This window comes from Petaurus breviceps, unplaced genomic scaffold (assembly GCF_028583685.1).
Source record: "Petaurus breviceps papuanus isolate PSGF00001 unplaced genomic scaffold, PetGlider_PUasm1.0 90504, whole genome shotgun sequence".
Taxonomy (NCBI): Eukaryota; Metazoa; Chordata; class Mammalia; order Diprotodontia; family Petauridae; genus Petaurus; species Petaurus breviceps.
Window position 1 is genome coordinate 4,182,363 of NW_027187266.1, and position 27,385 is coordinate 4,209,747.

General features: G+C 37.7%; 1 protein-coding gene across 1 annotated transcript in view; it reads left to right on the forward strand.

Moving 5' to 3' along the window:
- Window positions 1–6,411: 6,411 nt before the first annotated feature.
- LOC138141882 (probable serine/threonine-protein kinase DDB_G0281745) overlaps window positions 6,412–27,385 on the forward strand; it is a 44,148-nt gene continuing 23,174 nt past the window's right edge. The window contains exon 1 of the mRNA XM_069062768.1: window positions 6,412–7,740. Coding sequence (XP_068918869.1) covers window positions 7,090–7,455 — 366 coding nt within the window. The 5' untranslated portion in view covers window positions 6,412–7,089 and the 3' untranslated portion in view covers window positions 7,456–7,740. The remainder of the gene's footprint in view (window positions 7,741–27,385) is intronic.

Sequence of the window (27,385 nt, forward strand, 5' to 3'; positions counted from 1 at the left end):
CTCATTATGACCAATAGGTTGTGCCCATTGTAATCTTTTAATTCATTCATTCATTTATTTATTTGTTTATTTATTTATTTCTTAGTTTGCTTTTTTTGGAGGGGGGAAGGTAGGGCAGTTGGGATTAAGTGACTTTCCCAAGGTCACAGGGCTAGTTTTGTGTTAAGTGTCTGAGGCCATATTTGAACTCAGGTCCTTCCTGACTCCAGGGCTGGTGCTCTATTCACTGTGTCACCTAGCTGCCCCAGGGCCCATTGAAATCTTACATTTATTTATACAAAGTGTCTCAAAAATTTTAGTGCCATTTTAAGCTTTGATAGCTTAAATCAAAGCTGTGATATCAAACTATCAGTAAGGATTTATTAACTCTCTTGTATGTCTTAGGCATTGTGCTAATAAGGACTAGGAATATAAAGATAAATGTGAGATAGTTGAGATAGATCAATAGATGATAGATGGATAGATATATGTCCATATGTATATCTATTATAATATAAAATGAAGAAAAAGTCATTTGTGGAGAAAGTATATTAGAAACTGGGAGGAGGAATCAGAAAAGGATATATTTAAAAGGCAGTGGTTGAGCTGAGCCTTGAGGAAAAGCAGGGATCCCGAGAGGCAAGGTAGGGTATAGAAGCCAGACCCCCAAAAGAAAGCCATGGATATGACAGATGGAGGTGTGTCCAGATCATGGAGTGGTGGAGGAAAATAATGTGAAAGAAAACTAGAAAGATAGGAATGGGTCAGATCATGAAGAGCTTTAAATGCCAAATAGAAGAGTTTATATTTAATTCTAGGGGTTAGTAGGCAATTTCAAGAGATTAATAAGTAGGGGAGTGGCATGGTTAGGCTGTTGAGATTCAGCATTTAACACAGTTCCTGGGGGAAGAGGTAGAGGAAAGGAAACCAAAAAGGAGGCTATTTCAAAAGTAGGAAGGCCTGAAATAGTATGGTAGTTGTACAAGAGATGTTGTGGAGATAGAAATGACAAGATTTGGCAGTTGACTGGATACGGGGGCTGAGTGTGAAGAGTTAAGGATGACATTGAAGTTGTGAACTTGGGTGACTGGAATGTTGGTGGATCCCTTTAAATAACAGGGAAATTTGGAAGTGGGGTGAATTAGGAGGGAAAGATAATGTGGTCTGTTTTGGATATATTGAGTTGGATATGCTAAGGGGAAAGAAATCAAATTCAAAACGTCTCTTAGTCAACTGGTGATGCAAAACTGAGTCTCGGGAGACTAGTTGATATGTGGATGCAGGATGATGCAGCCTTTGGAAGAGGCATTGAGTGGGGTCAGAAATAAACTTTAACTTATGCAAATGGAGATCTGACTTTTTCATTTAGAATCACTTCTCAGTCTTTTTTAAGAACCATCAGTATTTGAAGAAGGATGGTAGAGCTACAGGAATTAGACTGTTTGAGCTTAGCACAATCTACAAAATAAAAGCACAATTTAGTTATCTGCATAGGGAAAATAATTGAACCCGTGGAAACTGATATGATCATGGAGCAAGAGAATAGTGGGAAAAAAATAACCCAGAACAGAGCTTTGAGACACACCCACATCTAAGGGGTGTGAATGGTCATCCATCAAAAGAGACAGAGAAAAAGCAGTCACACTAGTAAGGAATAAAACCAGGAAAAAAAAAATCAAGAAAAGTAAGTCAATGTCAAATGCTGCAGCCATGAGCAGAGACCTGACCTCATGGCTGACATGTAACTGTGTACATGGAGAAGCTGCTGGCCACAGAGGGTATCTGATGGGCTACAAGGGAGGAATGAGAGCAGAGGCTGGGGCCACATTCCCCACATTAACCTTCCAGAGTCCTGGGACACACATACATACTAGAGACTCATAACCATCCCGCTCCCTTGTTCTATAGTCACTTGGTACTACCCTTTGTGCACCAAGGCCCAAAATGGGCAGAGTGGGCTTCTGAGAAGATGGCATTTGGTTTCTTTCACCATGAGTCCTCCCTTCTCATGGGGCAAGGGATAGGAAGAGACCTAAAGGCCATGAGGACAAATCATCTTCCAATTCTGGGGAAAGCCTGAAGTAAAGACAACTGTATTCTAGGGGCAGGGCTACTGGGACTTCAATACTCTGGAAAGGAGGAGTATCCTCAAAGTTCTCTCCCATCTCTGGGCCTCTTCAAATTGATCCCTTGGTTTTCTTATCCAGAGAGGGCTTCAAACCAGGGCCCTTAGACTGAGCTCTGGAATAACTCAACGGGTAGGGTGACCACTATATGGTAATGGGGTCATTTCACTTGCATACAGAAGATTTTTTTTCCCCTAAAGAAACAGGTTAGTGAGTTAGAGCTCACTCAGTAAGTTTGAGACAAGGAGCCGTGGGTTGCAAGACAGCCTACCTCTGGGTTGAATCACCAAGATCATGAAGCCACCCGAGCAGTGACTTCTTGTGTCAGCATTATGACTCTGAACAAGGTGTCCAGCTCCAGATCAGAGGGTGAGGTATCAGTCTTTCATGTCAAGTGTTACATGTGTAATCTTGAACTGTGCATGTAGTTTCTAGTGGAAAAATCAAGACTTTGAAGATTTTTAGTATGAAGAAATGTGATTTCCTTTCTGTTTATAGCTCATAATAGAGACATTTTTGTGGGAGGAAAGTGGGCTAGTCTGACTGCTAACAAGGGAAACACCAAAGATCAATGTCATTAAAATGATGGCTACCCTTAAAGAAAAATGCTGCAGCAGTCAAGAAGGTGTGCAAAGAAGCCATTAGATTTCATGATTAAGAAATCACTGTTAACTATGGAGAGAGCAATTTCAGTTGAGTGATGAGGATAGAAGCCAGACTGCATAGGGTTGAGGAATGAGTGAGAGAAGAGTGGAGGCAGCCAGTATAGATAACTCTTTCAAGGAATTTGACAGAAAGGAGAAGAGATATAAGATAATAGGTAACAAGAATGGTGCAATCTAGAGAGAGGGTTGTTGTTTTATTTTTTTTTAAAGAATGGGGAAACAAGCATGTTTGTAGGCATCAGGGAAAGAAAGGTAACACTTTTCCTCACAGTAATGTTGTATGGTATATGATACTATTGTTATTCCCCTTCTTACAGATTAGGCTAATTAAATTGTCTATGTTCACACAGTCAGTAGTAAGACTTTGAATCCTAATTCAAATCCATGCCTCTTAATTCCTAAATCCAGTGGGATCTTTATAGGTACCATACTATGGTTTATAATTTTGAAAAGATTTTTTGAAATTTCTAGACAAATAAATGGATAATAAATCATATGTATTTTTTTGTGTGGGGATGATGGGTTTCTTTTGGGGATACACTGAGTTTGAGATACCTATAGGACATCCAGGTAGAGGTGTTCTGTGTTCATCTGGCAACTTGGGAGAGAGACTGGGATAGATATGTATGAAGATCTGGAAGTCATCTGCAAAGACATGATAATGAAACTCATAGGAGCTGATGAGGTTAATAAGGGAATCTAGGAATGTTTTGTAGGGTACCTTCCTTACCTTTTGAGGTTATCATAAAATTTCCCCCATTCCTCCCCAAAATGCCTTTTGTGTCATAGCTGAAAATTATATAGAACACTGTACAAGATACATTTTTGACTTGGGGTACCATGTCATTTATTTTGTTCTTGCACATTTCAAAACTTGACCCCAAGGTGCATATTTTTCTCTCCAACCTGGTGTCCAAGTGGATGGTAAAATGAGAAGTGAAAGGTTTAAGAGACCTAGTTTGTATACAACTTTATCCAACACATTTTTAACCTCATCTTGTAACCCTCCCATATACAACAATTTTTAGGTAAAAGAAAATCCAACCTTACTTGCAGATCAAGGGAGATTCAACAACTAAGTCATGCTTTTGTTTTATTGATAACAGTAAGCTCAAACAAAATTTCAAATTCCCATGACTCTATCATCCTTCTTCAAATACTCATGGTTCTTAAAGGCTGCATAGTGATTGCAAAATGAAAATAAAGTCAAATCTTTCATTCATGCAAACTCAAGTTCATTTCTGACACCTCTCAACTCCAGTTCTGAAAGCTGCAGCAATGTAGGTCTCATTAAAGATATCTCCTTATTCCTTCAACACACTCCCTTCTCTCAAATAAGAGAAAAGCCATTGAGCTGAGGGTATTTGGAGGCAGTTTATCTTTTTGGTTTTTTTTGTTTTGTTTTTTTACGATGGAAAGGAAGCACAAATCAAAGAAAGGGATCATTGACTTGAACAAGTGAGTTGAACTTAATTTATAAAGTGGGCAAGGATGAGGGGTGGGAGGGGCAAAATTGTAAAAACCTTAGACAAAGCTTCTTATTTTCTAACAATAGCTGACATTTACAAAGTTGTCATAGTCCTCAGGAATCCAAGGTCATCTCCCTACCAGGGTGCAGGAAAAGCACTTTCCTCTTACCCCTCCCAACCCCCAACTCTTTCCGGAGGTGGGTTGAAGAAGGTCATAATGCTGAAAGGCTAAGAGTCAGCTTAATAACAACAATAATAATCTGGCACTTAGATAAGTCTTTAAGGTTTGATCTCTCATTTTATCCTTATAACGACTATGGGAAGCAGATACTACTATTATTCTCCTTTTACATATGAGGAAACAGGTTAAGTGACTTGCCTAGGATCCCACAGCAAATAAGTGTTTGAGGCAGGATTTGAACTCAGGTCTTTCTGAGTGTTCAGCATTTTTTATATGCACTATGACACCTAGCTGATTACAATTTTTATACTATTTGCAACCATTAGCTAAATGTGAGTTCCTTATCCAGTAATTCACAAATGGACATGCTGCTAGAAGTACATCATAGCAATATTGACATTTATACATCACCTTTAACATATACATTACCTTATTTATAGATTATCTTATTTGATCCTTGAAACAACTTGGTGAGATAAGTATTACAGATATTATTATTACCATTTTACAGACTTTAAAATTTTTACAGAGGTCATTAAATGACTTGTTCATGGTCACATGCTAAATTTTAGAGATCAAGATTTGAAACCCAGTTTCTCCAGACTCGGAATCCAACACTTCTTTTAGAATATCAAATTGACTCCTTAGAATGTACTATATGTGTCTGGAACAGAACAGATGGGGGAGGAGGTGTTTCGGTAGGTAATTAACAAATAGGCTATTCATTAATTGTTAAATTGACAAATAGAAGTGAACCCTGAGCAAAGGTGTTTTGGTTTTTTTTTTTTTTTTTTTTGGGGGGGGGGGAGGGATTTGTTTGTTTTTCCAGGAAGCCAGGATCGCAACTGGAGAGGCAGCATGACAGAGGAGTAGTTTTGTAGTCCAGAAGACTTGGGTCCTGCCTAAAGCTGTTTGCCTCTTCCAGTACTGACTGTGTGATCCTGGGCAAATAATTTAGCTCCACAGTTCCCTCTCAGTAATCTACATTTGGTAGAGGGAATTTTCTCACTAGGAGTTCTCAGTTCCAAGGAAATGATAGGCCCACATGAGAAAAAACAAAAACAAACTCTCATATTTAAGGACAGTTTTATATAGAAAGCTGATCTCTAAAAAGATTCTTTCATATCTGATAACAGAAAAGAAAGAGTTTTATATAGGGTAAAAGTGGACATGGTCTGGACTTAGGTTCAAGAGAGATGAGATTCAAATCCCGTTTTTGATTTTTACTTATTGTGTGACTTGGCTAAGATAATTCCCTTCTCTGAGGTTGTTTTTTCATCTTTCCTAGCATTTGTAACTGCTACCTGAGGGGCTGTTTTGAGGAAATTACTTTGCAAAATTAAAAGATAGGAGTGAATTTCCATTATCTTTATGAGGTGCTTATGCCTGGGTTTATGATGAGGACGGTTTGAAAAGTGGTAGGTTGTAGTTTTCCAAGTATAGCAAGGAACAAGATTCTAGGAGAAACAAATTTAAAAAAATAAGGCAATTTTGTTCCTAAATTGCATAAAGGATTTCGAGTTAGAAGGTTATCTAGTCCAAGTCTCTAGATGTACATTTGAGGAAATTGAAGACCAAGAGGATTAACTGACTTGCTTAAAGTCACACAGGAGCTAAGTAGAGAGTCAACATTAGAACTCGGGTCTTATACTTTCAAATTCTGCAATTTTCCCTCTCTACCACTCTAAGAATGTTAAAATATTTTATCAACATAGCATTTCCAGCGTTATGGGAAACTCACAATCTTAAGTCTTGAGAGAAGAATTTTCCCCCTGTACAACAGCTTTAAAATTTTCTTTTAAAAATTTAATTTTATTTGGTAGCTTTTGTTTTTACATTGCCTAAATTTCCTTCTGTTCTTTTCTTTATTAAATAACTACAAAATCACAAACAAAAAACATTCACTTGCTTGGAAGATGACATTTATATACACGTATTGAAACCAGTTCCCCCCCCCCCCCAGGACTGTCCTTTTATCTTCCTGCAAACAAAATTTACCACTTTCTCTTGTGCTAAATACTAATCTAAGGCGTGTATTCGGACACAAAGCTAAGGATAAGGTGTCCAGGGGTGCAGATCAGCTTAAGGAGATTTATCGAATTCATTTCTCCAGGCTTTCTATCTTCTCTGCCAGTAATAACTGACTGTCTATTGTGCAGCAGGCTTCAGTGTGTTCTACTTCAGCACCAGCACTATTTTCGCGTTTGGGGATACGGGATTATCTCCACCAAAAACCTACGTCCCTCTTCCTCAGTCTGATTGGGGGTTAACCATCTGGAAAAAAATAAGCCCCAGTCCTCCTTAGCCGGTCTCCCCACTTCCTCACCTCGCTCAGTTTTCCAACGAGCCCAGAGAAATTCAACCCTCACATCCAAGCCTCTAGCCCCTGAAAGGTAGCCAGGCATGCTCACTGAGTCTCTTCCAAGGAGAAAGTGTCTCGTTGTAGTGGTGTTCTGAGACCGGAAGGTGCCGCTGCGCCCCTGCTTCCTTCCATTCTCCTGACCCAGCGGAGAAAGTTGGGCTCAGGGAAAGGCAAGGGAAAGGAGGGACAGAGCCAGCGAGTGTAGAAGGGAGGGGAGGGGGGAGAAGGAGAGTGGTGTGGGAGGGGGACGCCAGGAGCGTGTGTCACTCGCTCACTCCACTCCCTCTGTGTATATAGGATGTGCTGAATGGTGCTCTTCAGATCCGCGGCGGTCGCGGAGGAGGCAGCGGAGGAGGAGCAGGAGCCTGAGCCCCAGTCGAGCCCGAGCAGGCGGCAGCGGCAGCAGCGGCGGCAGCAGGAGCAGCAGCAGCAGCAGCAGCAGCAGCAGCAGCAGCAGCAGCCTCAGCAGCTACGGTTACAGCTGGCTCCCTCGCGCCCCGTCCCTCCTGGTCCGCTGGCCAAGCCTCAGTGCCCGGTTCGTTCCTTGCTCTTCCGTGCTTGCTCGCCCTTGTCTTCTCGGCATCTACTGCTGCTCCCCGACGGGCGCCTGACACCACTTTCCACGGAGGGCATGGACCCACGCTTCCCCGCCTGTTCCGCACTCCTGCACTGAGCCACCTTCCCCTCGGTGAACGGAAAGGAGGAAAAAGAGAGGAAGGGTGGGGGGAAAGCCAAAAGAACCCCCCCCCTTTCCCAAACCAATCCAAACCCCAATCCCACCCCCTCCCTGTCTCATCCCACTTCTCTCCCCTTCTCGGATCGTCTTTTCTCCTCTGCTGGGAAGCCTCCATGTGTGTAAATGGCCGGGGCACAGCCAGGAGTTCACGCTTTGCAACTCAAACCTGTCAGTGTCTCTGACAACCTGAAGAAAGGCATCAAATTTGTCAAATGGGATGATGTAAGTAGCCTCTTCCGTCTGTTTGTTGAGTTCTCTGCTGTTGCCCTTTCTTGGCGGGGGAGGGGGTTGTGGGGGTGGGGAAGGTGGGAAGAAACACTCGTTATGCAATGGGCAGAGTGAATCGATAAGGGTGCCAGAAAGTACACATGTTGGAAACTGCACAGGCAGTAAAAGGGCAGAAATTACTCCAGGCAGTGTGTGTGTGTGTGTGTGTGTGTGTGTGTGTGTCTGTCTGTCTGTATGTCAATGTTTAGTATGTTACATTCTTAAGAGCAGAAAGCAAAGAGAGGAGGATTTTTAAAAATTGCCATGCTAATACTTATGACAAGGTTTACATTGCCTTGACAGGTCGTTATAGTTTGAAAAGTGATGTGTTGTGGTACTTCTGACCAGGTATAAAAGTGTCCTTCATGTGCACTGGGAGAAGGAAGCTTCTTTTTCCTCCTACAAACGCAAACTCCCAAGTCCTCCATCATTTCTCCAGAAAATGACCATTTGGTGCTCTGAGTTATTAATCCGAGAATGGCAAGCTGCTGCATTGTACCCATTTAAGTGATCTGACACCAGACATTATGGGCTCACACCACAGGTTGTTTGCTCCCAAACTTAGGTCTCTGTCTTCTTGAAAGTAGGGGCTCCAGAGAAAAGCTAATGGTGGAGAGGGAGCATAGAGAAATAAAGTGACATTTTGTAGATTGACTAGGGGGAAGAGTCAATGGCTTGGCAGGTGCTGCTTGCTAATCTTCTAGAGCTTCCATGGCTTTTAAGGCAATAGCTTGAGAAGACCCTGCTGTGAAGTTTTACCCTGCAGTGTCTAGGGGCTCTGCATGTTAGGGGAGACAATAGGGCAAGGGAAGAATGTAGATGAGAATTGTCATAATTTCAGGGCCCCACAGGGCACTGAGAGTTTTTCACCTAAGAATCTAAATATGACATTGGTCCTCAAGAGGTATAAATTAAACAAATACACACACAATATTGAGGGAATGTTTGGACTGAGAATAGGTAATTAATTTTTATTAATACTACATCCTTGATTTCATTTAGAATATATTGGCATGAATTATTCATTATGATAAACATGAGACTTCCAGGGTTGAGGGAGATTTAAGTCCAAATGATTGAGGCACCTCTTAATCAGGAGTAATTATAGGACAATTGGGTACCCTTCTTGTTGAAAATGTTTTCCACTCAACAAATTATAGCCTATTATCCTTCAGGACATTTCCCTTTTAATCTTCTTATGCCATTTTTCTTCTGTGTGAAAACAATTTAGATGGTCCAGGTAGAAAATCCAGTTACTTAATCCAGTATATTTGTTTCTATATTTTGTGCAGTTGAAAGTATGAAGAGAAGACACTATATTTAACGGTTTCCTTGTCAATTATCAAAGGCAACAGGCAAAGAATAAAAACTGTCATATCCTTTCAACTCCCCTATCCTGATGGAACAGGACTTTTTTTAGGGTGTGGGGTACATAAAATAATTTAGAATCTAATCAACATGTTCAAAGAATCTAGCAGATAGTTTCTCTGTGTCAACAAGTCCATCAATAAAACTAATATTGTCCTATAGTAACTTTTATTCACATTTAGTCCCACTTGACAAAGAATTAATGTAATCGGAACTACAGAGCAATACAAAGGAGACACCTGTAACAGAGGTATAGCAGCCTAAAATAAGATGAGTCCTAGTGTGAACTATGAATTCCTTTACCCTGTTTTTCTCATAACCACATACTTTATGCGAAATCTCGTTCCTTTCTTATTTGATTTGCATGCTACCACAAAAATAAATTAGAATAATAGTAAAAAGAAAGGTAAACTAGTCAAAATTGAGACTAAGGGTAAGCAAGGTACTTTACTTAGAGTTCAATGCATAGAGGGGTTACAATTCAAGGCATTTTAAAGTGTTGCTTTTTACAAGTGCACATATTTCTGAGGTCAGAAAATTTTTATTGCTGTGGCTTACTGTATTTTACCAGAAGTCCAAAAGCTTGTAGTGGACAGCAACCCAGAGGATGCACAATTTTAAAACCTTGCCTAGCGAGCACACACATGCCTTTTCAGTTCTGATGGGAGGTCTTGGTTATTATTAACCCTACCTCTCCATTAGTTCACTGGGTGACATTTCATTCCATTTTGGGTCCCAGTGGAGAACTCACTTGCCATGGAACAAACCAGAATTCTCTGTGGATCCAGAACTGATTTATGGGTGTTTTCTGGATCGTGAATGGCCAAGTCAGAGAGCTACCTTGTTCATCCCTGTGTTTTATTTAGTCTAGAATACTAACCCTAGTCTGTATCTTTTCCATCTGAAGATAGGGTGAGGATCAAAGTGGCCTTTGGGATTAATATAGATGAGGCCACTTCATATATGTTTTGTAGTAACTGAGCTAGAAATACTGGGCTAGGGGTTGAAAAGCCTGGGTTTAGTCTTTGACCCTGGCCTTTAATTCTCTCTGAGCCTCAGCTACCTTATCCATGAAATCAAATTATTATTTTGTCAAATGAGATAACATATGATAGTATATTGAAAATCTATATAATTGTATACAAATATACAATAAAATTACTAACATTTATATGATACTTTTCTATTTACCACTTCCCACCCCCCCACCTTACATTTTGCTAATTTGGTGTTCAGGATAAATGTACCACTAAGCCCATACAAATTTTATCTGGCATATAAATCTTAAGAGTTTGGAGAAGCCCCTTGAGAACTGATGATCTCCCTACTGAGGGCATGGAAACATGGAAATTCTTCAAAAATGCAATAAACTCTAAGGAATCTTTTTGCTTCTCCAGGGATCTTTTGTGACAGTATGATCTTGTTCCTACAGGCTTAATTCAGAAACAAAATTCTCTAATTGCTTGTGAAAATAAAAATCTAAATAGAAATTTGACTTCAGAATCCTACACAATAGAATTACAAGGAAGGAAGGAACCTTGAGAAATCATTTCAACTCTCTCTTTACATTTAAACAGGATACCCAAGTACTGTGACAAGTAGAAAATCCCTGTCCTTGAGGATTTCCCATCTAGTTGGAAGAGATGAGATGTAAATAATTGAAATAACTAAAGATCTCTAACTTGTCCAAACTGTAATGGTTACAATCGCATCCTTCAAACTGCATGGTGTTATCCCAAAATAATTAGCCAAATTTTCTGAATGATATGTGGGATGCATAATGGGCTTATATGATGCATCCCTAAACTCACATTTAAAAAAAATTAAGCACCATAGTAATTTTTATGGTTATTACAAGCAGGGATTATTTGATTTTTTGTTTGTTTTTTTGTGACCCCTGGACCTAGCACAAGATAGGTGTTTATTCAATGTTTGTTGATTAATGAATAGATTCATGGGTCAGAATACATTTTCCCATAGTCCAATTTTTTTTAAATGATTGGACAAGCATATAGATACAAAGAATACTTTCTCCCTGACTGCCTCTGAAGGGGTGACTCAACCTTAGGTGGAGTTGGTACAAGTTCATATCACAGAGTAAGGAAATTTCTTTCAGTTATATATATTTTTTTAGCACAGACATTATTTTTCTCAGAGAGACCTTTACCCAAGATTTCCAAGGGACACTTGGAATCAAATCCAATGCACAACAAACCAAAAAGTATTTGTTAGACTACTATGTTCAAGGCACTGTACTAGATTGTTAGAGTACCTGAACAAAGAAAAAAACAGTCCCTCCCAGAAATGAAACACGATGGAAAGAGTGAGAAGGACCTAGGTCAGAATCTTGCTTCTCCCATTTACTATATTTGTGATGTTGAGCAATTTGTGATATTAACTTCTCAATGAGACCTGGTTTTCTCTTTCATCAAATGAAGGGATTGGACTAGATGTCCTCAAAGACCCTTTCCATTTCTAAACATTCTACTGCAAAGATACAATCTGTAAGCAGATGTGTTGGTTTGAGGCTAGGGAGAATACTAGGGAAATAGACCAGTAAAGGTTTCTTTTAACAAGTGGCACATGAGCTGGGAAGTGGGGGAAGTTAGAGCTTTTGAAATGTGGAGGTGAGGAAGGAGTGTCTTCCAGCTTGGGAACAGCTTGTCCAAAGACCCAGAGAAGCAGATGGAATGTTCAGTTCAGAGGAACAGTGTATAGGGCAGTTTGGCTGGAATGTAGAACATGTGAATGAGAATAATGTGAAATCAGCCTGGAAAGGTAGACTGTAGACAGATTGTTGTTGTTCAGTCATTTCAAACATGTTAAACTCTTAATGACTCCATTTGGGGTTTTCTTTGTAGAGATACCAGAGTGGTTTGCCTTTTCCTTCTCCAGCTCATTTTGCAGTTGAGGAAACTGAGGTAAAGAGGGTTTAAATGACTCACCCAACTTACCCAGACACTGCTAATAAGTGTCTGAGGCTAGATTTGAACTCAGGAAGACGAGTCTTTCTGACTCCAGGCCCGTCACTGTGCCGCCTTGAAACTTCATTGCATGATACTAATCAGTATGTTATCAATAATTTTTCTTCCATGAATACAGTTCATCAACTTCAAAGAACATGTTTATTTACATGTCAAGTGAAACAAATTAGCACCTGCCAATGAGAAGCCTTTCTTCAGAGAGTTGTCAAGATTTCTTCTTTTATTATAATATGTTAAGTAGGACTCTGTGTAGGCATTAGCTCTAGTAGCTTCCCTTCTTACATACCCCTGGAGCTCAAGGCACATGCTCTCAGTTGGTGCCAATGATTCCTTTTGTCGCTCTCCCCAGCTTTCAGTGGGTAGTGTTTGTCTTCATTCCTAATGCTGGCCTCCTGGTTTTGCAAAGATTTCACAGGGCTCAATTCAATACACATTTATTAATCTCTCACTAGATGCAAGATATCATATTAGGCTTTGGGGATGCAAAAAATATAAAAAAGAAAGCAACAGTCCTTGTCCTAAAAGAGTTTATGGTTTGTCGGTAAGATCCTACATATACACAGATAAGTAAATACATAATATATACAAAGCAAATAGAAATAAATTTAAGTTTGTGTATGGGAGAACACCAGTGTTTGGCGGAGGGTTCAGGAAATATCTCATGGCAATGAGGGCAGATTCTGTAAAAACACTTCAACTAGAGATCCCAATGCTCAGTTTGGGGAATAGTAGTTAGGCCAATTTGCCTGGAATGTAGGCTGTATGAGGGAGAGTGATGTGCAGTGAGTCTGGAAAGTGAAGCTTAAGCCAGATTGTAAAGGGCTTTAAATGAAAAGCAATGGAAACTTATTTTTTTTCCTCCATGAAAGGCAATTGAAACATCTTGAGCAGGGGTGGAATATGGTCAGACCTATACTTTTGGAATGTTGATTGGCAGCTGTATGGAGCTTGGGTTGGAGAAAGGAAAGTCAGGAAGGATAAATTAGGAGGTTCTTATAATTGAGCAGACAAGAGATGATTTTGAGTAGAGAAGAGATAGGTGCAAGAGATAGAGAGGTAGAATTGGCAGGACTTGAAAACTTTTTTTTCTTATTTGTGGTGGAGATTAAAAAACCAAAGATGATTCCATAGCTTCAGCATCTTGTGATTGCCAGGATAGAGAAGTTCTATTGACAGACATTGGGACATTTGGAGAAGAGATGGAGTAAAGAGAATTAATTTATGTGTTGGGTTTAAGATGCCTATGAGATATATATTTGGAGATATCCAACAGTCTGTTGGTGATTCAGTATGAGAGCCTAGCAGAGAGACTAGGGAAGGAAGATGTATAAATCTGGGAGATATAGGATAAGATCATAAATTTAAAGTAGGTGGTTAGGGACCAGAGTCACAGAATGGGAAGGGACCTCAGTGATGGTCTAGTCTAGCATATATTTGAAGACTACTATGATTTCATCTCCCTACACCATCACAACCAGTAAGTGACTAAGGTAGGATTTGAATTTATGTCTTCCTGCCTTCAAATATGATATTATCTGTCACACCACACTGCCTCTCTATATTTGAACCTTTGGGAATTGATGAAATAACTAAAAATGATAATGGAGAGAAAGAAGGGTGCCCAGGAAAGGACTTTTTAGGACATTCATAGTTATGTAGTATGATATGAATTATCCTTTTGGATCCTGGAAATTTTAGGATAATTCAAGTTTGACTAGCATGAGACTTATAGAAGTCTGAATTTGTTTGGAGTCAGAAGACTTGGTTTTGTTTTTTGGCTCTTCTACTACTTATGTGGCCTTGGACAAACCACTTCCTCTCTCTCAGGCTTCATTTTCATCATTTGTAAAATGAGTGGGATGGATTATATGATCTCTATATTGACGGTACTAGGAATCTCCTGAATTAGAACACGGCTTTGCCATTCTGTGGATATACCATAGGTCAAATCATATTTTCTTCTCCTACTCCTAACTTAGACACAGTAAGAATTTAATAAAATATGATTTATTTATAACCCCCAAAATGTTTTTCTCTACCAATATTGAAAAAAAATCTTCCCATTGCTCTTTTATTTAATATTGCTCATGGTCAGTTTGATTCTATGGGTGATGGCTGAGGGTCATCAGGCTCGTGTGTCCTCAGATAGCTAGATTTATATGGGAATGTTAGGGGAGAATAATCTCTACTTTTATCATGGGTCAAGATACTTTATGTCTGGGAACATGCTGAGCTGTGATAAGGTACAAATAAGGTTACAAAAGGAATAGGTAAGGGATTATGGCACAGGGCAAAAAGGCATTGGACTTGGAGACAGAGAACCTAGGTTTGAGTTTTGTTCCTACATAAATCAACTGCCACATGTATAAAGATCATATGAAACAATGCATGTAAAGTATTTTTGTAAAATTCAAAGGGCTGTGCATATATCAACAATTACAATGACTAAAGTTCCTTGAAATTCCAGAGCTATGACTGACAATTTTGCTATAGGGCCCTTTGGCCCCTTTCTTCTCCACCCTCAAATCAGCTGTTCTATGCATAAAAATTGGGGGTGACAGCTTTTGTTTTTCAACTGCTATAGTATTTAGAAGTTCTTTATGATAAGTATTTGTCCTCATTAGTGCTTGTCACCTCTACGCTATATCAAATTCCTTAAAGAGTGAGTAGTCTTTCATCCATGCTCTACAGACTATAATGGCAACTTTTGATTGGAAGGGGAGAATCAAACTCAGTATTAAGTGTTGAGTGCTTACTATGTATTTCAGTAGTCAAGGACCCCATACCCAATGATCACGCCTGCTCAAAAAATGTACAATTTTATTTACAATATTTTTTTCTTTTGGTCCTTATCCCTGATTTCATAATTCTGGGAAACACCTTATGAAAACTCCTGCTGCTAATGAAAATCAACACTTGCAGTTTCAGACAGTTACCATGGACAATACAACTTGTTTGTGTTCACACAACTAGTTATGTGCCAGAGGAAGTTCTTAATCCTAGGTTTTCCTCCATCACAATCTAGCCCTCTTCCCACTATACCTTGCTGCCTCCCATACAGTTACCTCATTAATTATGAAGTGGAAAAATCAATTTTCATTTTTACCTTTTCTTTTTTTTTCTTTTTGAAGATCTTTTATCCTTTTTGAGGCAAAATGGTGCAATAGAAAGGACAGATTTTGAATGAGAGGATCTGAATTCAAATCCTATTTCTCTCACTACTTGTGTTATCTTGGGCAATTCACTTAACTTCTGTGAGGTTCAGTTTCCTCATCTATAAAATGAGGGGATTGAACAAGATGATTTCTAAAGGTTCTTCTAGCTTTAAATTTCTAATTTTATGATTCTATGAAATGACAACTCAGCCTTAGTTTTCTCAATTGTAAAATGAGTAAATTAGACTAGCCTTCCTTAAAGGTCCCTTCCAACTCTAAATCTATGAATTTATGTTTTAAAGAAAATTATTCTATGTCATAATAAAATAAACTCATTGTTATTCAGATATAGTAATTTTTTAAATGATCTGTTATTGTTATTTTAATTCTTTGATATTTTGATAGGATCTTAATGTGAAAGAGAAAGAAGCTAGCATTAGCCCTCTATGCCAAGAGTGAACTAGCATTCTAAAGGGTTCTGTAGTATCCCTAATTGCCAGAGCCACGTTCTTACTTCAGGAGTAAAAAAATGTTTTGGAATATAGGTTTACATTTATGCTCTTCGGGCAAATAGTCCCCAGAAGCCAAGGTAAGAAAATAGAATATGTAAAGACTTGGAATCTTTTCAGCATAGCCACTGAAACATGGCTATAACTTTTGTATTAGATGTGATTTTTTTAGGAGAATTTCCCAAATGACACAATGAGGAGAGCCAATGACAAGGTTAACACTGAAGCAGACCTGAAAGTTCAGTGAGCTGAGTGGGTATGAAGTGCGAAAAAGCGAGCAAGAAAACTGGAATAAATGACAAACCTGGAATGAGGAAGCTAATAGGGTTGAGTTGATGGTGGTTGTTGCTTTCATCTCTACTTATCCATTTCCTACTAAATCATATGTGTATAGTAGCCCTAGAATGAAGTCTGGGAAAGTCAGCATATGTGACAAACATTTTGGAGTTAGAAACATTTAAACTTAGCTCAAGTAATACACTGGTGTGACATTACCTAAAGTCTGGTTTGGGTTTTTTTTTTTTTTGCTTAAAAGGTGGATTAATTCTATGAGCTTATTGAAATATGTATTTATTTTCTAATCCTGTATTGAAGGCACCTTTACTTTATCTTCCCATGCAATCCCATTTACTATCTGTAGTTCATAAAGATCAATGGCCCAGATTATCACTATAATAATGCTGTTTTTTCCACTTCAAAGTTTATCCTATCAGTAAATAAAGATCTGATTATTTATACCAGCAGCTGCATTTATATGGGACTGAAACATTTTGCTTTTTAACTTTGAACCCAGTAACCTGTAGTTAACAAGAAACAATTCTGATAAGGAAACACTTAGCCTGAACAGATAGTGCCAGTGGAAAATGGAACAGGATTCAGTTGTGAATAGTTGACTAATATATAGACATCTGCCTAAATAAGCATTATTTGTAACTTAGATGCTAGTTCTCATGTTGCCAGAGCTATTATTAGGTTTGTAGAACTTTTTACATAGAGTCATAAACTTCATGTACTTTTTCCAAAGCATTATCAGATGTCCTGGTGTCCTGACCTTACTAGTGTCTACCAATGTATGATCAATGCCATGTGTCTTTATATATCACTTGGCTGTAAAAATCCTATCTAAAGCCAAATATACTCATAATCCAGACAAACCCAGTGATTTCCATGAAAATATAATTGAAATATAATATAAAAAGGCCAACCTCATTAAAATTCTTGCTGGTTTTATGTCCTTATTTCTTTGAAGTACAATGTCTGATAGCCATTGTGTCCTAGGCACATTTTATGTGATTTTATCTCAGGAAAAATAAACATTGATACATATATTTTTCAATAGTATAGAAAATGTCACATTTCAACTTAAAAGCTTATCCAGACGGAGATCAATTTATTGTAAATAAGAAAAGCCTTTTAAAAAGATACGTATTTAGTATTAAAGTGTAATTTCTAGAAATCATCTGTTTTTCATTTCAAGGGTTGCATGAGTTTACTATGTTTGTTACATTTTGCTTCTTTTCTTTCCAACTACAGTTATGGGATCAAGCAGTGAAAATGAATCCATTTGTAAAAGAAATGGTCCTTACCTGAACTAGTTAATGGTAGCTTGGTTACCTTGTGTTTAGGAAGTATGGATATTTAAATAGCTCAAAGAACACATTTTATTAGTTCAGTAAACTGAGTTTATCTTCAGTATAACTCTATAAGAAATAGGGAAGGGGAAAGTAATATTAATTCTACTTTCTTAGGTAAGGTACAGAAAAGTACTATAAAATCATGAAGCAAGCATTTGTCAGAGGTGAGAGAAAATGAGGATACCGAATTAGCTCTTCAGCTAAGATATAAATGTTAAATATTATTATTGTTTTTAGCTGTTCAGTAACATTCTTTCTAAATTTGTCTATTCTTTGATTTTTTTAAGAACAAAAATATTGTGCATCATTGGTAATTTCTCCTTTCAGCATCAAATCTAAGGACATTCCCTGGTGCTGTGTTAGAATGCTTCTCTTGCAGGGAAGAGGATGTGAATGTGTTTTGAGATTGTGTTCTGGGACTTCTGGTAACTAAAACTTGGGTATGGAGTTCCAAATGGATTAACATTAAACCAAATTATTTGCTCTTTCTTTTTCCTTTCTTTAACTCATACATCTACCCTATAACTTTATTCCCTCTCCCTGATCCCTTTAGGATAACATTTTTCATGGTAGTAGTAGAAAGTGTATTTTGGCATGTTCTTGGGAGGACATAGATATGAATAGTTATAAATAGTTGGCTGATTTCATGAAGGAAACACAGGACCAATGCATAAATACCAGTGTATTTTCTGGAGTTTTTGCAAATATCACACATTGCTTTCCTGATGTGGTCATGTTGGCAGGCACTTGTTCAATAATGATGTTAAATAAATGGGATTTTTTCTAGAACCCGACTGACTACATTTCTGTATGCCTGGCATTACATTATGGTAGTACTTCCCAACCTGTACATCCTGCTTATATAGTTTGTATTTTACTTTACCTCCTTAGGGAATGACCCATATTAACTGATGGGAATGGATGTGGGATAGGATTAAGGAGAGGAGTTAAATCTTTGAAAAGCATAAAATAAGGAACATAATAGGAGACTAGTCAGGGAAATTGAGATTATGAATTTAAAATATACCTGCTCAAGGGCAAACCTTAAGGTGGGTTCTTATTCATAAATGAAAAGGGAGAAATAAGAATTAACAGAGGATAGAGAAGAATGGCAGAGAGACTTAATGTGCAGTGGGCTCAGTAGTAGTCACATATAGGGAAGCTAAATGAGGCGTCCAGTTGGCAGTTATACCAAGGAGGTCTTGGCAACACACTGCTTATTCACTATGTTGTTGGGAAAATACAATGTCTATAGGTCTTAATTTGGTATGGATCTTGATATCACATTGGGGCCGTACCTTATCTCCCAGCAGACTTCCTATCTGTTTTGATTAGCCTTTCTATTCATTATTTAGAATATTAAAATACTTCATGTGGCAATATGGAACTGCATATTGTAAGAGTATATGAGTGGCAATGCTCATTACCAACTAAAAGCTTGATTTTCGATCACAGTATTATCCCTTCTGAGCTATTCCCCCCAATTTGTACTTATGCTCCCAGGTTGGGGTCTCCAGAGCATGTCCACTGCTTCTGCTCAGGATTCTAGGGAGTAACACTGAGTGGTTGGGTTTTTAGTACTGTCACTCATGAGACTCTGTATTTTATGTATTTAAAACTTCATCATGCCTGACAATGATTACATTATATCAATTGAGGTGAGAGTATGGAAAATTCGTCTTGTACTCTCCTCTCCCCCAACCCAGTTAAACATTTGCTGTCCTTAGCAAATAATCTGTAGTTCACAATGCAAAATTCTGAATAGTTCTCTAGTGGCTGGGGAGGTTTCAAGCATTATCCTTTTTTAACATCTCCAGTGACTTTGTCTTAAGCGTTTCATAAAAAAATATGAAACAATTCATAAACAAATGGAAATTAATATTTACATACTTCTGAACACGTGGTAATCATGGTGATACAACTTAACCAACAGGTATCGTATTATAAAATTTCCATTGCTGATTGTCTGTGTTTGTGCTTTCAGTACTGTTCCCTCCCAATCTAAAGACAATAGAATTGCAAAGAAAAAGAAAAAAAAATCAAGCATCTCTTCCCTTCCCTGCCCCTGCCAGAGAGAAATCCTGGTCTCTAAGGGGTGTCCAGAGCACTTGGGGCCCTCCCCACAGTGATCAGGGACCTGTGGCCAACTAGAAGTCACTCTTCTCAGGTGAGGAACCAAGTTATCCTGGGTGAAAATTTATCCATGATGATAAATCTTCTCCATGTACCCATTCATTTACATACAGAGTATGACAAATGTCTTCAGTGAAAAAGGATCTTTTCCTTTTCACACATAAGTTGAACCCACAAGAGGCCCAGGTATAAATTTCTCTTTATCAGGTCCCTTGTCACAGGACATCTGAAATTTCCCTGAAGGTCCCCTGGTATGGAATAGGACAATACAAATGGAGTCTCTAGCTTAGCCCTTATAGGATGATCAAGTTGTCTTAAAAGGAAAACAAACTCAGAAAAACTCCAGGGAGATGTGAGACTGTCAGTCATCCAACTAGTGCTTGAACTGATAACTGGAAGCCCTGGAGGATAGTTACTATACCTAATCAGTATTCTGGGGATAACCTTGAATGACTAGGCTTTTACTATTGATTTATGAGCCCCCTACAGTGCATTTCGGAATGATAATCAGACAAACTTAATTAGTTTTTTGTTTTGTTTTTTAGCACAAGGCATTTACTAAGGTGGTATAGTACAACAGTGAATATGAAATATTCCTTCCAAACTGGGACATCCTCTTCCTTTGTTCTCACAAAGTTCTTGAGGAGACTGTACTCACTATGAATTTAATGAAGCACAATTTATGTACATATGTGGGAAAGTGATAACTCACAATTCCAGGTTACTGTAAGTCCTTTTCTCTGTTTGTAGAGTCACCATTAAATTCTCCTTAGTAGAGGAGGTTAGATGCCTTTCTAGAATCTGTATCCATCATCTTATTTTCCATGAGGGGGTCATACTCCTTTAAAATGCTTTCTCCCTTGGGTGAGTAACCATTTGGATCTTTGCATATCATCAGGGGCAGCTGGGGCTTTTGTGACACTCTTCTCTTTAGTCCCTACACATATACATGTATACACATACACACACAAACTCTCACACACTCCACATGCATATGTATGTGATACTTTTTAACCTCTTTTACTGACTGAATACATTGATGCCATCCCCCTTAATTCTAGGTATAGCTCAAGATGTTTCCCTGGAGGCTATTTTATTTTCTCTCTGTATTCTCTCACTTGGTGACCTTGTCAGGTTCCATTATTATTTCTGCCCAGACCATTCCCTCAGAAATTCCATTGTATTTTTTTTCACTTGTTATCACACACCCATTATCAGTTAAATGTAATCTCCTATTGCCTAGACTACTGTAATAACCTCTTAAATGTTCTCCCTCCCACATCTCTCCCCAGTCCAACCTATCTTCAATCACCTACCAAAGTGGTTTTCCTAAACTGCAGGTCTGACCATGTCACTCCTCACCCCTCAAAAAACCCTAATGGATTTCTAATGTCTTTTAGGATCAAATATAAACTCATCTTTGGCATTTAGAGATCTTTAAAATCTAGCCCCTTCCTACCTTTCCAGCTTTTTTCTACATTAGTCCCTTCCATGAACTTTATTGCCCACAACTACCTGTCTTTTTGCTGCTCTTTACAAAAGGTATTTCCTCTCCCATATTGATGGCTCTGCACAAGAAGTCTCTCCTCTTAAAATGCACTCTCTTCTCACCTCCTCCCTTGCAGTTCCTGGTTTCCTTTAAGAATCACCTCAAGTAAAGCTCTCTTCATGAGATTTTTCCTGGTCTCTGCAGCCTCCAGAGCTTTCTCTCTCTTAAACATTTCCTATTCATCCATTACATAGCTTGTTTGTACATATTTGTTTGCTTGTTGTTTCTACCACTAGATAGTGAGCTCCTTGAGAGCAGGAACCATCTTTCAACTCTTTTTTTTATATCTCTAGCACCTAGTACAGTGCTTGGCATATATTAGGCACTTAATAAATATTTATTGATTGACAGTCCCTGAGATGCTTAGAGCAAAAGTAGAAGTGACACTAAAGAAGAAAAAGGAAAATGTCAGATTAGATCAAGTATATACAGAAGAGAACTATGTTCAAGGAAATGTAATTTTGTGGGTATTTTGGAACCAATTTGCAGAATATCCAAAGGAGAGGAAGTTCTCATCTTCATTGAATAATGTCAGAATTTATTGGTTCCAAGAATACTGATCAAGAAAACATCAACAAATGTTGACTCATGTGCCTACTTTTCTATCTACTCACAATCTTTTGAGGACATTTCATTTGTACATTAAAGCAAAATATCCTTGGTGATAGTATTATTAGGAAATAAGCAGGCTTTTGTAAATGATATTTCACATTTTAAAATTGACTAAACATGTAATATAACATCCTATTATGATTATTATTTATTGATTACCTAAATGCATTTGTCTCTTTCACAACATCACAATTTCCATCTATATATTAAGATCACTCACAATTCATTGGAAGACATAGCAATAGAAGTAACATTATTCAGTGACTCATGGATAATGAACATCAAATAAGGCATAAAACAGGTAAATTCATGCTTGTCATGAAGTATTGGTCACTTTGACGAAGGTGTTGCAGCACAGGGTCCATGCCAAGGAGAAATTCCCTATGGATGGTGAGGTACTCTAGATGTTCCTGTTTATCAGAGATTTGGCCTATGCCCCATTGCCAAAAAAAAATACTCAGTACCTCCCTAGAAATCTACTTTCTTTAACCCTTTAATGACTTTTTTAAAAAAAAATTTCTTCATTTTAAAAAATATGAAAATTTTTAAAATGACACATCTTAAATTGAATAATTTACTGTAAATTTGTGGTTTTTCCTGAATTAAAATTTTAATGGTGCAATATTACATCATGTAACCATATAGTTGAGTATTGTAAACAGGTCATTACATGCACATATTTCTGTCAATGCATGCTGGATTTCCTGACTATTCATGATAGGCTCACCTGCCAATACTTGCTTGTTAAGACTTGTTGGCAGACTGGACCACTGATTGGTTATAACTTGCATTTTGTGCATTTTTTTGGGAAAATAATGTAATTACTGTGACTTTGACTCTATTACAAAACAGATCAAAGATGTATGAATGATTTTTCAATTTTTTCTTCTCGTCTTTCCTTATGTTTCCACCTCCCCCTTGTTTTTATTTAACACCCTCTAATTGTACCCAAGGCTACTACTGCCTCCCTGGATCATACCAGCACCCTCCCAGGGGGCTCTATCTCCCATCTTGGGAGCCTGTGCATATGAATGCCATTGTGTTCATCGTATTAAGCCCCAAAACATTAGAGAACAACTTGACAGCAGTCCTAATAAAAGAGTTTGTCTTGTCTATCCATACAGGGAAGACCAAATGGATGAAGAATGTCAATTGCTTAGATTTCAATATGCAGTTGAATGGACATATTGTAGAGCTTATCCAATAGTATGTAAATAGGCAATCAAAATGGATAATGAGTTGAGTGGGCCTAGAGTTGAAAAGGAATGGAGTACACTGGATTGTACTTGGGAAATGCAAGACACTTTTATAGATCCCAAGCTTCCTATGATAACTAATGTCTATCTTTTTTAAGTGAAACATTTTTACCAATGTTGCTGTAAGGTAGTTAAATCACTTCCTTTGAAGAATCATAAAGATTAGCATCACACAGAGCATAATGGAAAGCTACCTGGTAGGTGTGAGCAAATGGAAATATAAAGCTACTATGAATTCTAAAGAACCTAAATAAAGAATGTCAACACAGAATTATATTATAGAAAGAGAGGATAGCTTGGTCAAATATCAAGAGCAAATGATGACAAATAGATGACTGGAGTACTCTTTCTCTGCCCTCACTACATCAGGAGAAATTGCAAAAGGCCTCTAGAACACTAGGTAGACTCCCTGCCCTGAAATTTTTAGAGGAAATGGATAAGTATCACACAGGATGGGCAGACACAGATGGGTTGAAATATGCATTGTTGGAGGTAGCTCCTGAAATGATCATCTGTGAGGATCCATCTGAGTATTTGAGGTGTGAGTAGTCAAAATATAAGGTGAATCGGGGCAACCAGGTAGCACAGCAAGTAAGAGCATTGGCTTTAGTGTTGGGAAGACCTGGGGATCGAGTCCTGGGCTCAGACACTTAGCACCCACCCAGAAACATGTAACCCTGGCTGTGTAACCTTGAGCAAGTTACTTAACCCCAATTGCTTAGGGACTCAGAAAGTAAGAGCACCGGCTCCAGTGTCGGCATGACCTGTGGATCAAATCTGGGCTCAGATACTCAGCACCACACCCAGAAATAACTGGCCATGTAAACTTGAGCAAGTTACTTAATCCCAATTGCTTAAAAAATATAAGGTGAATTAATACATATATTACATCAAGAGTAATTTTCTAATAGACATATATTCAAATTACACAGAAAGAGATTTTTTTTTTTGCTTTGTGGAGTGGGGAAGGTAGGGAAATTGGGGTTAAGTGACTTGATCAAGAACACATGGCTAGTTTTTGTGTTAAGTGTCTGAGGCTAGATTTGAACTCAGGTCCCCCTGACTCCAGGGCCAGTGCTCTATTCACCACACCACCTAGCTTCCCCCACATATAGAGTTTTTAAAAGCATTTCAAACTATAAATGACTGTCTAAAATATTTTCCAAATCAACAATTATAAGAAAATACAAATTAAAACAATGATATTTTGCTTTGCACTTTGCAAATTGATAAAGATGATAACAGTCATGACAGTCAATATTCAATGAACTTGGGAAAGACAGTCATACTGCTGGTTTAGCTCTGAATTGGTCCTGTTATTCTGTACATAAACTTGGCATTAGGAAAGTAAATGACTGAACTGTCTGTGCCCTTTGAGCCATAGATACAATTACTGGTACATACTCCTAGGAATTTAAAGACAGAAACAAAGGTCTATTATATTTCAAAAATAGTCATAGCATCACTCTTTGTGGCAACAAAGAATTAAAAATAAAGTTATTGCCCATTCATCTGGGAATATCTGGAAAAAACTCATATAAAAATGTAACATCTAATTATTGTAGATCAAGAAATTATATATATCTATATACATACATATATGTGTGTATATATTTACATGTGTATATTTATGTGTATGGAATTCAGAGAAACTTGGGAAGAGTGGTATGAAATGATAAAAGTGAAATCAGGATCTAGATTCAATATGTATAATGATTATTGTTGTAAAGTTGTGTCCAACTTTCCATGACCCCAGGGATCACATTATCCATGGGGTTCTCTTGACAGATATTGGAACGATTTGCCATTTCCTTTTCCAGTGGATTGACAAACAGAGATTAAGTGACTTTTCCAGGGTCACACAGCTAGTTAGCATCTGAGGCCATATTTGAACTTAGATCTTCCTGAATTCACATCCAACACTCTATCCATTGAACCACCTAGCTGCCTCATACACAGTGATTACAATAGGGTAACTGAAAAGACCAATAAAAGTAAGTTAAAAGTTAAATAATTGAAAAAGCAATGAAGGACCCAGGGACGAGATAATGAAAAATCCCTCTGTCCTTATGGCAGAGAAGAAGATAATACTTAGACAAGGGATTGCATAGATGTATTGTATATGACATTGATAATACATGTTGCAGTATTGGATGGTTTTGTTTAACTGTTTTTCCCACCTTGGTTGCTCCCACCCCCAAAATGACTATAGTAAAAGCAAAAGGCATTAATATAACAGGGTAAAAATGATACATGAATAAATTTATATTAAAACTATATATTTTATTAAATACATACATGTCTTTTCTCCATATAAATGTTAATATTTCTGTTTTCAGAATATCATTATTATTTATAATTAACTCTGGTTTAAAAACTTGCCAATCCAAACTGAATCTAACATTCACAGAATGTTATAAGATTATCTCACCCATTCCTGTCATTTTAAATATGAAGGAAAAAAGCTCCAGAGAGATGAAGTGACATTTTGGAAGACATGTGGATCCTTAGTGTGAGTTACTGGATTGGAATTGAAGTCTCCTGACTTTTGCTCACTATTCATTAGGCTACATTAAGTTGCTTTCCTTATGTCTCTAGAGATATAATTGTAATCATTAGGTGGTATGGTCAAGCTTTTTGACATTTTTCTATGCCATATTTAATGATTAAAAATATGTGTGCATGACAATCTCTTAATATCACTTCTTCACCTCCCTCAAGTTTGTATAATCCCAAACTGTACATATTACAGATATAAAAAGATTCAGGAAAAGGATAGATTGGATTTCCTTTCTTAGTTCTCATGTACCTCCTACCATTATCCTCCCACACACAAAAAATTCTATAAAAAAGTAAGTATATGAAGATCTAAAGGATGAACTTCTGGTGATACTAAGAGAAGAAATTCTGATGAGGAATAAGGGGGAATTTGTCTAGAAGGCTATATGCATGAAAAAGGGGACTTATCATCAAGTTATATTTTAAAAACTATGAGATGAATAGACAGACATACACACAGAAGATGGAAGGAAGGATAGGTAATAACATTTCCAAGAATCAAAATCAAACAAATTCTCCTAGAGTTTATAGAATCTCATATCTCTTTTAAAAATTCATAAAATTATCCTTAATTGGTTCTACATTTCTTCTGTCATTTTCCATAAACTTTCAAAAATCATTGACAAAACTCAGGAATCATATCTTCCACTTATTTCATTTTCTTTTCCTAAGATGTAGATTGTTTGGGCTTGGTAATTTAAATTCTTACAGAGGATGCTAGAGCTTTCTCACCTAGTTATGAACCCCCCATTAGACATCTCTCTTCTGATTTTTCTATTTTTAATATCATCTTTTTTGGCAGGGAAAGCAGAAGTAAAGTCATTAACCCTGATGTTAACATTCTCCCCAATCCAAACTGAATCTGAGATTCATAGAGTGCTATAACAATCATCTCACCCACTCTTTTGTTATACATGTGAAGCAAAAAGAAAGGTAAAATGACTTGTTGGAAGACATGTGTCCTTAGTGGGAGGGACTGGACTGGAATTGAAGTCTTCTGGTTTTTTGTTCACTGCTCATTATGCTTCACCAAGCTGCTTTCTTAATAGCTCTACAGATATAACAACAATTGTTGGCTTTTGACATTCCTTTTGACATTTTTCTATGCTATATTTAATGATTTAAAAATTTATGTATGCATGATAATCTCTTTTTTTCTTGCTTTTTTTTGGAGGGGGGAATGCAGAAAAATTTGGGGTTAAGTGACTTACCCAAGGTCATATGGCTAGTAAGTGTTAAGTGTCTGAGGCAGATTTGAACTCTACTCCTCCTGACTCCAGGGCCAGTGCTCTATTCATTGTGCCACCAAGCCGTCCCATGATAATCTCTTAATGTTGCTTCAAATCATCCAAAATTCTTCACTTCCCTCTAGTTTATATAATCCTAAACTGGACACGAGTTAAGTAACAGAATTAAGTAGCCATGGAGACAGCTAGGTGGTGCAGTGAATAGAGCACTGACCCTGGAGTCAGGAGGACTTGAGTTCAGATCTGGCCTCAGACACTTAACACTCACTAGTTGCATGACCTACCTTGGGCAAGTCACTTAACCACAATTGCCCTGCCTTTCCTCCTCCAAAAATAAAAGACAAAAAAAAGAGAATTAAATAGCCCAGTCATTTCTTTGTCATTTCTAATCATCACTGCCTCTACCCCAAGTAGGGGTCCTATCCCTTCTTTTATCCTCCTTTCTCTTTTCAAAATATCTTAAGATTCTGTTTTAGATTCAAAGTGTTAGATCATTTTAGCTTGAACATATTGATGATACATGATACTTCTAAAAGAATGTTTCATGCTTTTTTATTCAATTCAGCAAACATTTATTAAGTGCCTACTATCTGC